Raw genomic sequence first — 16,345 nt, 5'->3', positions numbered from 1 at the left:
AGTGAAGCATGGCGGTGGCAGCATCATGATGTGAGGAACATTCTTGGTAAAAAGGTAGAAGGTAAAATAAATGCAGAAAAGTACAGGGCAAATATGAATACATTTATTTTGCATTTTATTTTAAAAATTATGTTGTACAAATCTGGTTTCTACTTCAATGTTGAAAAGCAGTAAAAGGGGGACATTTCCAAGGAGGCTTTGATACTTTTTAGACACAGTAAACTGAAAACAGAATAACCGTCTATCCATTATCTCTAGATCGCTTTATCCTCTGGTGGGTGATGGAGGAGCTGGAGTCTATTCCAGCTGACTCAGGGTGAAGGCAGAGTTCACCTGGACAGGTAACAGTCTATCACAGGGGTCACATGGACAGACAGACAGACAACCAAGCACACTCATAACATCCACACCTACGGACAGTTTAGAATCACCAATTAACCTCAGCATGCCTTTGGACTGTGGGAGGAAGCCAGAGAACCTGGTGAAAACCCATACAGGGAGAACATAAAACCTCCACACAGAAAGACCCCAGGCCCAGATTCAAACCCAGGACCTTCTAGCTGGGAGGCGACAGTGCTAACCACTGCACTATGCCGACCTGATAACAGAATACGTACACATTTTTTTAGCATACCATCAGTTACAGAAATGACAGCTAATTTTGTGATCAAATAAAAGGCAGCCTGTGAAGCTGTGAAAAGGCGGAGAAGGTATTCTCAATGCTAATGATTTCAGAAAAGTCTGCTGCTTGATTGGCATTTGGTGGTAATGCAAAAAGAAATGAAGTCAGTCTAGCTGGGGGTTTCAAAGTACTCAAAGAAACTTTACAAACGTGTTAGTATTAGGAAAATGCTAGGCTTTAAGGAAACAGATCATGTAGGTACATGATGTTTATAGCAAACATATTTCACACATATCATGTGTTGAGAAACATGGAGGTATGAGATCCCAGAATCAGCCATAAGGGTGAGACTCTGACAGAATAACAGCTAAATAAGAGAACACGATATGATATTATAAACTGTGATTTACAATTGATTCATGCTATAATCTAATAAATGTGTTAAATCTAACTCAAATACCTATTTTTATAATCTTTGTTTAAGAAGTAACTAAGTCAGAACAGCTACTCACTGTGAAAAGTGATGATTTTGATTAATATGAGGAACTGATGCTTTATGAAATGGAAATGCTTTTTAGAGTTTTGATTACTATGAAACAGGTGTTTTAGAAAGAGTTTTGATTACTGTTAAACTAAGAGGTTTTTAACTTAGTAATGAGGTGAGAAGTCAAGAGCTAAGGTGAACTGGGGTCAAGTGTTCACAGTAAAGGTTATTAACCTCGAAATAGACTTCAGGGATTTTTGTGAGTCTGACATCTGTTTCTCCATTTCCTGATCAGGAGCCTGTTTTGAGTTGCAGATGGAAAAGGTACATTAATACATGTAAATATAGTCTAGCGTGTCTTGTAAACACAACTACGGGACAGTAAAAGTTGTTAGTCACAAAAATTAGTTCACCTACATCCCCTGACAAAAAATATGGAATCACCAGTCTTGGTGGATGTTCATTCAGTTGTTTAATTTTGTAGAAAAAAAAGCAGATCACAGACATGCCACAAAACTGAAGTCATTTAAAATGGCAACTTTCTGGCATTAAGAAACACTAAAAGAAATCAAGTAAAAAAAATTGTGGTACTCAATAACAATTGGTTTTTTTTACATCAAGCAGAGGGGAAAATATATGGAATCACTCAATTCTGAGGAAAAAAAATATGGAATCATGAAAACAAACAAAAAAACGCTACAACACACCACTAGTACTTTGTTGCACCACCTCTGGCTTTTCTAACAGCTTGCGGTCTCTGAGGCATGGACTGAACGAGTGACAAACAGAAACTCTTCATCAATCTGGCTCCAACTTTCTATGATTGCTGTTGCCAGATCAGCTTTGCAGGCTGGAGCCTTGTCATGAACCATTTTTTTCAATTTCCACCACAGATTTTCAATTGGATTGAGATCCGGACTATCTGCAGGTCATTAAATTGACCTTATGTGTCTTTCTTCAAGGAAAGTTTTTACAGTTTTTGCTCTATGGCAAGATGCATTATCATGTTGAAAAATAATGTCATCATCCCCAAACATCCTTTCAATTGATGGAAAAGTGTCCAAAATGTCAATGTAAACTTGTGCATTTATTGAAGATGTGATGACAGCCATCTCCCCAGTGCCTTTACCTGACATGCAGCCCCAGATTGTTAATGACTGTGGTAATCTTCAGGCAGTCGTCTTCATAAATCTCATTGGAACGGCACCAAACTAAAGTTCCAGCATCATCACCTTGCCCAGAGCAGATTCATCACTGAATACGACTTTCATCCAGTCATCCACAGTTCACAATTGCTTTTCCTTATCCCACTGTAACCTTGTTATTTTCTGTTTAGGTGTTAATGATGGCTTTCGTTTAGCTTTTCTGTATTTAATCCCATTTCCTTTAGGCAGTTTTTACAGTTCGGTCTTTCTGTCTTGACGCTTTGATGTCTTCCTTGGTCTACCAGTAGCTTGCCTTTTACAACCTTCCCATGTTGTTTGTACTTGTTCCAGATTTTACATAGCTGACTGTGAACAACTAACATCTTTCCGTGATGATTTACCTTCTTTAAGAAGTTTGATAATCCTCTCCTTCGTTTCAATTGACATCTCTCATGTTGGAGCCATGATTCATGTCAATCCACTTGGTTCAGCAGCTCTCCAAGGTGTGAGACTCCTTTTTAACTGCAGACTAATGAGCACATTTAATCTGATGCAGGTGTTAGTTTTGAAAATGAAAATTTACAGGGTGCTTTCCTAATTTTTTCCTCAGAATTGAGTGATTCCACAATTTTTTCCTTCTGCTTGATCTAAAAAGCAATCGTTATTGACTGCCACAATTTTTTTTCTTGATTTCTTTTAGTATTTCTTGAAGCCAGAAAGTTGCCATTTTAAATGAGTTTAGTTTTGTCGCATGTCTGTGACCTGCTTTTTTTCTACAACATTAAACAACTGAATGAATATCCTCCAAGACTGGTGATCATAATATTTGCCAGGGATTGTATATGAAAAATTCTGTAATCATCCTGGTTCTTCGCTTCTCATAGTCACATTGTAACCAAAAGCTGTGAGAATTGCTTCGGTTCAATAAATCCTGACAAAGATGAGACATTTAAAATGGTGTAAAAGAAAAACTTGATTACAGTTATCACTTTAAATGTTCATTGATAGTTGAGCCTCTTGACTATGTTTCCCCCCACTGACCAAGAATTAAAATAACAAGCTGTAATTACAAAAAAAATTTATTGGTATGTTCTTCTTTACAATACAACAAAATCTTGGCCAGATTTGTATTTCCAAATTTATTAAACGTGGACACAAAACAAAATACAACAGAAATCAGGATTTTTTCACATTTTCTATTTGTAAAACTGCAGATCTTCATTTCAATATTTGAAGATTCTGGTCAATGCAAATGACTTCCTGAAAAATCTCTGTGAAACCTCTAATTAAGCGATGGTTTGTGTAGTGGCACTGACCAGCAACAGGAGTTCCTGCCCTTGAAATTGTGAAAATTGTTAAATTTATTTCTTGTACTTTTTCTGGATAAACTCAGCACTGATTCAGGTTTTGACTTGGACAGGGTTCCTGTTTAACAGAGCAAAACAAACTGGAATCTTTCAGCATACAGAAGCAGGAAGCAAAGCCGTGAGCAAACTAAGACCATCATCAGATTTTACTTCTTGCCCGATTTCTTGATGCCACTGCCACCTGGAGGAAACAAAAAACTGCGCGTTAAAGAAAATCTCTACTATGATCAATTGACCCCAGTGCTCACAATTAGGGCTATACTTTGGATTTTGAAAATCTCAAATTTTAAAATAACTGTATGAATGAAATTAGAGAAAGCTAGAAAAGCTGGTTCACAGGCTCAGATTATGACAGTAGCCTCGGGACGACTCAGCTGTCACTGAACCATCACTGTAATTTGAATTGTTGCAATTGTGGCTGTGAAACATTGATGTTTAATGGTTGTAACACACCACAGATTGAGTGGCTGAGCACTACAGTAAAGCAGCTGTTTCTGAACACCTGTGGTGTGCTGGCAACATCTCTCTCTTAAAAAAGCACTGAACAGCAGCAGCTGAAGTACAAACAATGGACATATATCAAGACAGCTTCACCACCACAGCAGGTAGAGCAGCTACATTGTTGATCAGAGCCAGCAGCTGGATAATGTTGGAGATTCACTTTTTTTTTCCCAAATGAGGTCTAAATGCATCAGGGAAAGTGTCATATAATAATTACTTTCTGTAGTATCTGCTGTTTCCCCTAAACTGGCAGTGTAATATTACTGGACAGGCCCAAACGACAAACTGTTCAGATGGATCAAAGGAATGCAAATGGAATAGCAAGGCAACACAAAAACAGTGCATAAAAATTCTTGCCATGGCACCTTCGGAGCTCCAAAGGTTTTCATCTGAAGCTGAACACTTGAGTATGTGTTACATTCAGTCACAGTGAAGAGCACCTCTTTCCTGACTGTCTGCTCTGACACAGCCCAGGGAATTTAAAGTATATGGAAATCAAACTTAGATTGTCTAATTTGGACTGCTAAAGCTACAAACCTTCAGATGAATATTTTGATGTTTTTCTATATGGAACACAGACTTGTCCTGTCATCTTTGTTACAGGCATAGTCCTGATGATGACTGACTGGGACTGAATGATGAATTGGACAAATAAAGTCAAGTTTCGGTTCAATTATCACTGTGTAATAAGTCTAAAATATAATGTAGCATTATGACAAGAAATACTATTAACAGTGTAACTAACACACCGGGGGGACATTATGAATTGTAAAACAATTAACGCGATATTTTAAACCCTGCGTCACGCGCTGCATCCTGAATTGTAGCTTTGGCGATTATATAATTGCATTGTGTTTAATGTAAAGTTGATTAATTGTTCAGTCACGAGACAGATTTCAGAGACAAATAAACTGGATTCATTGTATTTTACTCAGCTACACACCTATGCATAAAGCTGATATAGTCACATACGTCAAAAAATATGGAAACAGCATGTAAAGACAACAGGTACTGCAATGAGTCAGTTTTAGTTGCTTGCATTTTGTCCTGTACGCTCATTTCATGCCAATTCACCCAGATTTCAGAACTTTTCCCAGTTCATGTCATGTTTTTTTTTTTTTTAAATCGTGTAAAAACTTTTATCTAAACCATGGAACCTTGTAAAATCCTACAGTTTTACTCCAAATACTTTTTGAGTTATGAATTTTTGAAAATAGGCCAACACGACAGAGCTAAGGTGTTCACCTGGTTCTACACTCCCCAGATCCAAATCTTACTGAGAATCTGTGGGATGAGCCAGGATAAGCTTGATGTAGGTAGGTCCCACCCTGCAACCCATATTACCCACCATTGGCACCATCCCGGTGCCATAGGATCTCCCCAGAGGTCCTGTGTCCATGCCCCACTGGGTCAGAGGAGTCTTTCCCTTTAGGGAGCACATACAGAATGTATACATTTTCAGGTCTTACCTAGAGGTCCTTTCCCTGATGCTTTGGCCTTCATCGCCTCCAGGGCCTTCTGTTCTTCCTTTTGCTTCTGCTTGAAGGCCATATCATCCTGCAGACACACACACAGTTTACAGTTGTGACTTTTGTCTCATCTTTCAGTACATTAATCTACAACTAGTTTTGCCCTTTAATGATTATTAAGACTTCTCCTGGCTAAGATGAACAATGAAATTTCCAAGAACCAAAACAGCAAGCAAACAACAAAAATAAACTTTGCATCAGGTCATTTTCATCCATCTTTTACAATAGACACTCAACACATTAGGCTCTGAAGTATAGTAAATGGGATGTATTTGTCATTATTTTCATGAAGTCAAAAAAATAATCATCACATAAACTTACTATAGATACGACCATAAAGTCTAATAGGACACGCACTTACATCATCCACGTCCTTACTTTGTTTCTTGGGCGCCTTCAGTGGTTTCTTTTTGCCTCCTAAGTAAAATGAAAGTGGAAATATAGTAATCAAGCAAGGTCTGTTAGGAAAGCTTATTTGTAAAGAGATGCTGAACGTGTTTGTTGGTTAATTAAATGGTTAGTTGAGCTCATAGGACTAAATTCCAATACGGGATTGTAAAAACAAGTCACATAAACTCCACTGACAAAAAAAAAACAAATGACAGAGCATTAAAGTGACTTGTAAGAAGACGCGTTCTTCAGTTATACATGTATCCTGTGCACCCTGAAGCATCTGCTACTGCTGACAGTTTCAAATGTTCGAATAATCTCGCATTAATCCGCCTGCTGATAGCATAGAGAAACTGAGTTCACATTGTTAATAAATTATCTGTTGGTCAGAACTAATTCACTGCCAGTATGTCTCAAACGACCATAGAGACTCGTCTACGGTCAAACAAATTTGTATTTTCTTATTTACATACCATTTGACATAGAAAACACGTGAGCGTGGCAGATTTTCAACGTAGTTTGGTGAAAGACGAGAACGTTATGTGGCTCGCGCTCTCTTTAACAATCAGCAACAGCTAGCTAATCACTCAGAGAAACACGCTACACTCCGTTTTGTTACGTTGTTAAAATAAGTATTTCTGAATTTCCAGTTTGTTCGAAGATGAAACGGCACCTCACCTTCTCTTCCAGACATATTTACAGCTGGTTGTAGAGATATACAGAGGAAAGAAATAAACTTGTATCGAACACAGAGGGCTGTCTGTCTAAGCCGCGCTGCTAGGACCCCGGCGAACTCTAACCCGGAAACAGGAAGACCGTTATATGCCTGAACGAAAACTGCTGTTAGCGGTGGCCGGTGGCAGCAAGATGAGAACAAATTAAGAAACTTTATCGGTGTGGCATGTGTGCTCGGAAGGGAATCAAGAAAACGGGTATAGTTCTCTTGATATTTGTTGTGTGAGTGATTCTTCAGATTGTTTTACATTGTTGAAAAGTCAGCACTGGCTAACTGGAGCGGCGTGGAGTTTAACGTTAGCTAGTTGAGAGTGATGCAGCTAACCTTGAAGGAAAACATGTGATTTGATTTTACCAAAGAAGTCGCTGTAAACTGTATGTTTCTCCAGTCTGTGTAACTGTTGTTGATACATGTGATGTATCATTCAGTATGTTAGTTTTTCGCTTATGATAAGGACAGTTGACCATGTGTGTTGAAATTATCCATCATGCTGAATGTACACAGTCCATATTAATCATTTTTTTTTGCAGTGTGTACATTTAGTAGCAGTTTGACGTGTGTAGGTAGTTAGCCAATTGTGAAATTTGAAAATGCCTATAACTTGTCGCTTTCCTCAGATCTGAAATTAAAACACCCTAAGGTCCTTGTTAATTGCCGTCACAAATACATCTCTATGTTGACTTTGCTCTGTATTTTGAAGGTAATAGTTGCATTGCAGCATGTAAATAATCAGGTTTTGTCTAACGTGAAGAACATATGCTTTTTAATTTGAACCCCCCTGGATTGATTAATTTGATCAAAAATTTTTATAGAATCTGGATACAGTTGAAAGTTTACCCAGTGTAATTTTCTCCCCGTTTTCCTCACAGATGCACATTCCAGTGTTTGCCCTGTAGCTGCAGAGGCGGTGAAACTGTGACTGTTTTTAAGCTGCGCTTATGACTGCTGCCCTTCTCAATGAGGTACTTCTACACTGATATTTGGGACAGTTCTAAAAATGTTTTCATTGTGATGCCAAGATAGGGGCACTGAAAATCCAGGGGTGTCACTAAATTACCGTAGTCCATAACTGAATTTCAAAGGCTTTTACTCTGCTGTTGTTGTGTATAGTTGAAAACTATGTCAATATGAGACTTAAGTGATGACATACTTTGGTTTTATGTTTTACAGTTAATGTTATTAATTATCTGATGTACATAGACCAATACAAGAACAGTGAGCATTTTGGTATTTTGGGGAAGCAGCATTGCCTAGCAGAAGAGTATTTGAGGGGGGAAAGTTCAACCATAAACAAGACATCCATAGTTTATTCAAAAGTGCAAATTCTGTCCATGTGTGATGTAACCGATCAAACTACAACAACTAATTTCTAAAGTTACTGCTGTGTTGTGCATAAATATGCACAGCTTTCTCCTTTGAAAATACTTGTGATCCTCCTCCTGTTTGATGCTGCAGTTATTTAGTAAACTCAGAGGAAAGACTCCTAGAAATAGCTGGAAATAACAAACTAAACTTCAGCTCCTGTTGTTGCTTTGGTGTGTGTGTGTGTCTGTGTGTGTGTGTGTGTGTGTGTGTATGTGCGTGCCTATGTCAAAAACACACACAAACTGTCTTTTGCGACTTCTTGTCCACACAGTTATTACATCTTCCAGCGCTGACTTCATTGCACTCAAACACTGCAGTTGAATCCAGTTAAAGTTGGACATACTGTGGGAGTTTCAGTGAATGAACTTCATTTATCAGATCTGGGGTAGCCACAGGGGTGACTGATGAGACTTCAGGGTTGCTCATGAGCTGATGATTAACAGTATGTTATGTGCTTTAGGTATAGAGGAGCTACAGTCTATCTCTGGGCACAGGGCTCATGCTGTCTGTCCCGCCTCTGCCTTCCCAGGAGAATCACTGTGGTCCGAACCTATAGCACTCATCATCAGCCTGGCTCACCGCCTCCCTCTAACCCTTCCCCTTCTGATGGGAAGGGAGGAGCTGAGGTGGTGAAGGAGCGCACATTTGCAGCCTTAAAGGTGGAGAAAATCTGTCTTCTGAACATTCATAGCTATTTTCCAGACCACAACCATTACTTGCAACATGCTGTATGCTGCTGACCTCTTGGAACTGCATTAGTAATTTTGTAATTATTATTTTCCTTGAAAACTGCAAAAGAAAAGCAAATCTTAACATAGCTATCGTTTTCTTCTCTTGTCTCCATCTTCCAGCATGCAGGAGAGGTGGGGCGGCAGTGGGTTCAGAGGTCGGCACAGACGGCCACCGCCACAGTCAACTACTGGTGGGAGAGATACGAGGAGTTTGTGGGGTTGAATGAGGTCCGCGAGGCTCAGACAAAAGTCACAGAGGTCAGCAGACAGTAGGAAGAATCTCAACTTTCAAGCTTGTAAGGGACCGAATACAATTTAACAGCGCTGAAAACTAGAGCTTCCAAAATCAACTTAAAGTTAATTCGACACCTTAAAAAAAGTCACTAAGATTTCTATTTTCCAGTAAACATCAGGTATGTACGGTAGTCTAGGAAAGTACTGATGCATAACAGAGTTGTTTCTTCCAGGCGGAAGCAGCATTCATGGTGGCCAGGGGGATGGTGCGTGAAGCACATGGCAGCCTGGAGGCTCTGCAGGGCAGGCTGAAGGAGGTCAGGGTCCGGCTGGACAGAGTCTCCAGGGAAGAGGCTCACTATTTGGAACTGGCCACACTAGAGCACAAACTGCTGCAGGTTAGCTGAAGCATTTTAAAATACACATAAAAAACAATGTTACAGTAACTCTCAGCTTAGAGTTTATTGTCTTTGCAATACAAATATTTTGAGACCAGAAGATGTGGTAGTGCACTAATTCTGCAGAATAATATCTAGACTTAACCACAGTATTGTTTAGTAATTATTCAGCTAAAATTATGATTATTTGCAATGATATTATAGAAAATACAGCAACTAGTTTAATCAGAGATATCTGTTCAAAAATTACTACAGTACAATAACACATTTGTTTCATAGAATTTATTGATAACAAACTGCCCACCTGTCATGCTTTGTCCTGACCACAGGAGGAGCGTCGTGTCCGGAAAGAGTATGAGAACGCAGAGGGTTTGGAGAGGGAGAAGTTTGCCTTGTTTTCAGCAGCAGTTAGGGAAAGCCACGAGAAGGAGAGGACGAGAGCGGAACGCACCAAGAACTGGTCCATTTTTGGCTCGGTACTCGGAGCCCTGATTGGGGTCATGGGATCAACATACATTAACCGTGTCCGCCTGCAGGTGAGGAGAGATGCTACACCCTGTACTCTGTAGTTTTACATTTGGGTAATCTGAAGCAGGTTGGGATGTACTCGAGGTGTTCAGTGGATGTAGAAACTAGAGTTTCTACGTTTCTTTTCTACATTTTCCTAGGCTTTGGCATTATTGTCTTCAGATTACTTGTTTTGTGTAGCCAGTTTAAGATTTGTAGAAGGTATTCACTTATAAAAATGAAACAAATGAAACAGATGAACTATAAAACTGCACCTTGGAGAATCACAACCAGACAATAGTTGAGCCATTTGCCCAGTCAGTGAATTAAACAGTTGATCTGTTAACGATTAAACTGGTGTAAAACTGATTGTCAAGCTCCCTGAGAAGTCCTTTAAATATTCATTTAGTTGGATTAACTGTTTTTACAGCAGTAATTATAACATCCTGAATTAAAATAACTAAAATATTTCCTCTGAGAGGCTGGTCTCAGTGTGATTTAATAACATTCTGATATAAAGTTATTATTTTTATTTGAATAAAATTAGTCATTTTTGAATCATTTTTATCCATGCTTTTAGTTGTCAGTTGGTTAGTTGGTTCACCACTTCTCAACAACTGTGGGTTATCACTTTTCATCCAGCTCCATCATCAAATCAACGAGTATAGTTTTCCTGTAGTTTGCTTTATGACTGAATACCAGCTAAACAAACTTGTCAGCCTCAGCAGGACTTTGTGTATAGTTGTGTATAGTGCCAGTTGACAGCTGTTAGCATGCTAACATGTTAAGTTGGTATGGTAAATCTTTAACCTGCTAAACATTAGCATGTTACCATGCTATCGAATAACCATCCTTTAAAAATATAGTAAATTTCCATACTTAAAATGTAGTTTGTAGCCTAAATTTAACATATGATTGTTTGCTCTTGAATGTTACGATATTTCATGTGTACAAACAACAAAACTGCCTGAAATGTATCATATTAACATATAATGGCATAGATCAATAAATAGATGCTATGATGAAAACGCGTTATTTTCCACAGTTTTGCGGTGAAAACTGTATTTGTGTGGTTAATTATTTGAGATTCTCTGAACAAAAAAATCTTTCTAAAATTACAGAACCACTATATTTTATTTGTTAATTGTCACTAATTGTATCAAATTTTAGAAATATTTTTACACTATTAAACTTGAATTTAACTAACTATATTAAATAAAAAGGAAATATCTGTAAGATTTCAGAATGTGTTTTGGCAGTCTTGTTATGACAGTCATGTTATTTTACAATCAACTTGTGAACTACTAAATCAATTTGTAATTTTAATGATATATTTGTGTATTTCATAAATACGGAATAATCTGAATATGAAAAGTTCCATAAAGTTATTTTTTTTTTGTACAGTGTATTTTAAGTTCTTAATGCTGTTTGTTTTCTGCTAAGTAACTAAAAATCTCACATAACATGTAAAAGTTTCCCTCTGAAGCTGCTTTTGTCATCATAGCTCTCTATTTCTGCTTATTAATGTTCACTCGTCTGTAGGAGCTGAAAAGTCTGCTGCTGGAGGCCCAGAAAGGACCAGAGAGTCTCCAGGAAGCCCTCGAAGTCCAGGCTGGAAACCATCGCTCGCAGCAGGATGAGCTACGAACGCTCATCGACAGCCTCAGAGTCGCCATGAGTGACGCCTTCACACAAAGGAACACCGTCCTGAAAGATAATGGAGGTCCGACTTCTGATTCACCCACTGTGCCTCTTTCAGCCTTAAAAGATCTCTACATTGGCAAACGAAGGACTGAGTCCCTCCTGGAGTCCCTCCCGCCACAACTGGGACAGCTGGAGCAAGGACTCGGTAGAGTTGAAGGGGACTTGTTAATGGTGAGGAAGTTGCTGGAGAGCCGGCCACAGAGGGAAACACAAGCTGCTGAGCAGCAATTTGAGAGACCAGAGAGACCAGAGAGACCAGAGAGAGGGGACCAGTGGGAGTCTGAGGCAGTGCTTCAGAGTCTGGAGGAGACCCAGAGGACGCTGGCAGAACGAATCAGGACAAACACGATATATAATGCCATGTTTACCTACACTGCCACCGCCATCACTGTGTCTGCTGTCTACCTTTTGTTCAGAGGAACTGGTTAGACTCCAGTTTAAATATGTTCACATACACTGTAATGCTGTCAGGCACTGGGACTAATCATCTAAATGAATCAATGCAGAAGATGGAGCTTATTTGGTTTCTCTAAGAAACTGACTGCAGGTGTTGGCTTGAGTTTCATCTACTTCTGCTTTTTACTGCCGTAATGAAGCACATAAATAGTGTGGCTGCTTCAAAATATTCTTAGTACTTCTCACTTATTGTTCATCGGTGTAGCTGGGTATTTTCCCAAATTGTCATACTGGCACATATTTTCCTACCTACTTGCAGAAAAGATCAGGTCTTCTGTTAGCACATCATTATGTCGACTATTTCTGTGGTGGCCCACTGGCAGGCCCAGACATAAAATACAAAGCTAAAACATTCCAGATTTATTTTACTGTAAAGTCCTCAAACAAAACTGTAAACTACCACTGACAGGTATTATCTGCCTGTCAGTGGTCTTTTTGAGCCAGTGCTGAATTTTACTTGCTTTATATTAGTGGTTCTCAAACTTTTCCTGTCAGGCCCCCCTTCAGAGGACAAAAAATTTTCAGGCCCCTCTTTGCTTTAAATACTCATGAAATAAGCAGTGTTTAAATTTATTGAAATTAAATAAATATCACAAGCAGTCCAATCATGCAACAACTGAACAACATGCTCTGGTTAGTAAAAATAACAATAACCCATAAATTTGTGTCCTCTCTCGAAAACAGAGTGACTCAGTTGAGAAAGGGAACATAACAAATAAACAGTCTTTATTACTGTACATTACAGTAGCGTCGTCTGCTTGTAATGCAAAACTTTTGTCTTTCAGAGCCTCTGTGTTGTCCTTCAAAAGCCTCAGTTGCAAGCATATACGTCTTGCAACTGTGTCCTTAGACAGTCTTCAATTCTGTGGTGGTTGTCTCATCAGTCATTGTTGACACCATATCCAGAGCAGCGGGGAGTATGAGAATGTAAACGTAATTCACTTGAATTTAATTCATGATATTCACACACAAGCAGCAATTTTTTTTTTTAAATACGTGGTTTAAATTTCTATTTGAATTTTGACTTTATATTACTTTTCTCGTCACCTAATAGGAAAATAGTTTGAGCTCTTTGTACCTCAGAAACCTCCTAGTTGAATATTTCTGACCTTATCATTTGCAGAAATGCCCTTTTTCATAAAAATAACAGAGTTTGTGAGATTGGAGAGAAGATAAATGCCTAAAATCCTGGAACCTTGTGCTTTGTTCACCATGTCAGAGTTCTGCTCTGACAGCAGAACTAGTGGATTTGATTTCAGTATAATGAAATCAAACACTGCATGCAAACCAACGTCTGTGTCAGTTAGAATGATCAATTCTGGATGGGACTGAGACCTCATTTATTGTTCTGTAACTGAAAGCCGATGGACGTAGTTGATGATTATTCAGCTGATGTGAGGCCAGGTTAGTCCAGTGCCAAGGGACATTTTGACTTTGGTATTTTGATTTCGCTTTGTAATCATCAGGTACCACACCGTCTGTTCATGATCCCACCTTTCCAAGCTGCTTCAAACTGAAGCAGCTCAGACAACAGATGAACTGATATTTAATTTGAATATTGTTGTATTCATGGAGAGCATGTAAGTTATAGAGATGGTTATTTCTTCACAGCAGATCATTTAGATCTGAAAACTTAATCTTGTTTTGCAGTAGATGAGGTTATACACAGGATTAGTGCAGGTATAAACACCTAAATTGTCAATAAGGAGAATAAATTAACTGAGTTTAATTAAAGGAAGAAAATTTCATGTAAATTGCTAAAAGTGAGGAAAAATCCCATTTAAAATATCTATGAGCCCCCTCTAAAGTTCTGATGGATATTTTCATTGCATGAAGTGTTCACTGTTGAAATAGTAAACAGTAAGTTTGCTAACTAAAAGAGAAAATGTAAGATAATATGAATGAATTTTGTGCACTGCAGCCTTTTTAATTTCCTCTGGTACTTGAACATGTTGGTCATGATGCTGTTGACTGTGGACACTGAAATGAATGATGACCACTGTGCAATAAATGTTCATATGGGAAAACATTCAGAGTTTTAGCTCACATAAAATCATCCATGCAAGCTTTGTGCTTGTATCTTCATGAAACAAACCTGTCCAACCTGGAGAATGCCAGCTATGATGATGACCAATGAAATCATGACTACCTCCTTTTGGAGTTTTGGAATTGATTAATATACTATTGTCAGTTATGTATTTACAGTACCTGTTACTACTATGAAAGTTCCATCTGTGAGAGAGAATAATTTACTTTGCAGTGGATGTTGGAGTTAACAGACCTTTTACATGCACAAAAAAGCAACAACACATGGAAACGGAAAAACACTAAAAGCTTAAAAGTCTCATTTGCTTTTAAATCCATGACTTTTGGGCTGCTTGTGTTATTCTGTCAGCAGCCAGTAGGGGGCAGTAGCTAAATATGTTTAGGTAACATTTCATCAATCTGCTGCACTCACTTTGGTCTCTTCGTTTGCTAACGTCGACTGAGCAGGACTGTTCATCTCTTTTGTTCTCTATGTGCCAATGCGCTAAGCATTTGCTGTACTTTCTTAATGTAGGTGTCTCTTAACCTTTTGACCTCAGGCTAGTTTTTAAAATTCCACCTCATAAACATCCCCAATTTCAGTCAGGAGTAGTTTTACAACTGTGAAGCCAAACTAAACACCATTTGACTCTATACGTCAGAGACACTGGGAGAATTTAAATACAATAAGTCTGTGTCTCCATAACCAGGCCAAGAGGAGGTATGTGGGTGTTTGTGTGTGTATATGTACACTGCTGGTCAAAAGTTCTAGAACGCCCCAATTTTTCCATGTTTTATTGGAAATAATAACAATAATAATAATAATAATAATAATAATAATAATAATAATAATAATACATTTTATTTGTAAGCGCCTTTCTTGACACCCAAGGTCACTTTACAGTAAAAACACAAACAACAAAACAGATGAAAACCATACAAAAATTATGCATGTTAATGTCTCATTGTACTCTGAAATGAAAGCATAGAACAAATAAATAATTTAAAAAAAATCAATTCAGGAACCTAAATGTATTCTAAACTTTTGACTTTCCATCCCCCACTGGGTCAGAGGAGTTTTAGCAGCATAAAGGAGACCAACACAGTATTGGGAAGATGGTCATAATGTTAAGCCTGACTGATGCGTATATATACTACCGGTCAAAAGTTTTACAATACCCCTGTTTTTCCAGTTTTTTATTGGAAATTTTGCATGTATTTTTTGAGTCATCAAAGTAGCCAGCTTTGGCAGATTTAACAGCTGAACACACTGGTGGCATTCTTTCCACAGTGGAAATCAAATTTTATCTGCATGAACTTAGAATCTAATCAAGGCAATGACTGACAGTTGGCGCTGACTGAATGTGGCTCCCTGAGGTGCGCAGCTGGCAGAGCAGCTCAGTATATAGCTGAGGCAGGTACGATAGGTCGGCAGAAGAGCCAGGGGAAGCACGAGGAACGGGCAGCACCGACGCCGGGACGTGACAGTCACGAGTCTCACCACTGAGTGGACCGGGATGTGAGGGACGGCCAGGAACAGAACTGAGAGACGAGCAGCAGCAAGGCGGACGAGTGGAAGTGGTGATGAGGAGTGCTGTATGGAGGCCCGAAGGTGCGATAGAAGATTGAGCACAACTTTGCCCAAGGACCTTAAGTGACTTCCTTTTTTTATTATTGGGAGTTTTTAGAGTGTCTTTTAATCCTGAGACTTTTGTTTTATTTTATTGTTTTATCTTGGTTTTAGCAATAAAATATATTTTAAATCAAACTAAAACTGCAGTCCATTGACATTAACAGTGGATAATAGTGATGGTGAGATGAAGCCTCATGAAGCATCGAACTACTTGAGCCAATTGGTTCGAGAAAGGGTTAATTTCTTGAAGCTTCATGAGCACACGAAACCTCCTACTGGCCAAGTGTATAATCACAGGCAGCTGTGTCTGAACCACATAATGTCTGATGCATTAAATTTTTGTCTGTTATGGCTGTTGGGAATGACTATGCATTACAAGAAAATGTATGACCAAATAATTTCTGTAGATAAATTATCACAGGTGTATAATAAAATACATTTTCATGTGTTCTGTGTGTAAATTTCCCCCAAAATGGTAGTATCATATAACTTTCTTAAAGTCCAGTTGGATTGATTTA

The 16,345-nt window shown here is 38.5% G+C and overlaps 2 protein-coding genes across 5 annotated transcripts; one reads left to right on the top strand and one right to left on the bottom strand.

The window, feature by feature from the left end:
* Window positions 1–3,312: 3,312 nt before the first annotated feature.
* On the bottom strand, window positions 3,313–6,859 carry tma7 (translation machinery associated 7 homolog). The gene is made up of 4 exons (XM_023268278.3): window positions 6,717–6,859; window positions 6,010–6,065; window positions 5,589–5,676; window positions 3,313–3,799 (listed from the first exon to the last, which is right to left on the bottom strand). The coding sequence occupies exons 1-4, from the start codon at window positions 6,730–6,732 to the stop codon at window positions 3,765–3,767; spliced, it is 195 nt and encodes a 64-aa protein (XP_023124046.1). The 5' UTR covers window positions 6,733–6,859; the 3' UTR covers window positions 3,313–3,764.
* On the top strand, window positions 6,850–14,198 carry ccdc51 (coiled-coil domain containing 51). Of its 4 annotated transcripts, none has more exons than XM_035947255.2 (7): window positions 6,850–6,970; window positions 7,644–7,736; window positions 8,669–8,798; window positions 8,991–9,128; window positions 9,338–9,502; window positions 9,832–10,038; window positions 11,552–14,198. In XM_035947255.2, the coding sequence occupies exons 2-7, from the start codon at window positions 7,732–7,734 to the stop codon at window positions 12,140–12,142; spliced, it is 1,236 nt and encodes a 411-aa protein (XP_035803148.2). In that variant the 5' UTR covers window positions 6,850–6,970; window positions 7,644–7,731; the 3' UTR covers window positions 12,143–14,198. The 4 variants fall into 4 exon arrangements, with proteins under 4 accessions (XP_035803148.2, XP_023124045.2, XP_035803147.2 ...); XM_023268277.3 differs by having other exon boundaries at window positions 8,600–8,798; XM_035947254.2 differs by having other exon boundaries at window positions 6,865–6,995; window positions 8,600–8,798.
* The last annotated feature ends 2,147 nt before the right edge of the window (window positions 14,199–16,345 follow it).

The sequence above is a fragment of the Amphiprion ocellaris genome, chromosome 5 (genome assembly GCF_022539595.1).
Source record: "Amphiprion ocellaris isolate individual 3 ecotype Okinawa chromosome 5, ASM2253959v1, whole genome shotgun sequence".
Lineage (NCBI taxonomy): Eukaryota > Metazoa > Chordata > Actinopteri > Pomacentridae > Amphiprion > Amphiprion ocellaris.
Note: the sequence above shows the minus strand (reverse complement) of the source record. Positions and strands in the feature narration are given on the sequence as shown.

What these genes read in the sequence shown, in the direction of transcription:
- tma7 (XM_023268278.3), bottom strand. An exon ending in AAAGTAAGGACGTGGATGAT is followed by an intron (nt 5,677 to 6,009) that starts GTAAGTGCGTGT and finishes GTGTGTCTGCAG; the next exon opens with GATGATATGGCCTTCAAGCA. An exon ending in ATCAGGGAAAGGACCTCTAG is followed by an intron (nt 3,800 to 5,588) that starts GTAAGACCTGAA and finishes TGTTTCCTCCAG; the next exon opens with GTGGCAGTGGCATCAAGAAA.
- ccdc51 (XM_023268277.3), top strand. An exon ending in GCACATTTGCAGCCTTAAAG is followed by an intron (nt 8,799 to 8,990) that starts GTGGAGAAAATC and finishes TCCATCTTCCAG; the next exon opens with CATGCAGGAGAGGTGGGGCG. An exon ending in TAGAGCACAAACTGCTGCAG is followed by an intron (nt 9,503 to 9,831) that starts GTTAGCTGAAGC and finishes TCCTGACCACAG; the next exon opens with GAGGAGCGTCGTGTCCGGAA.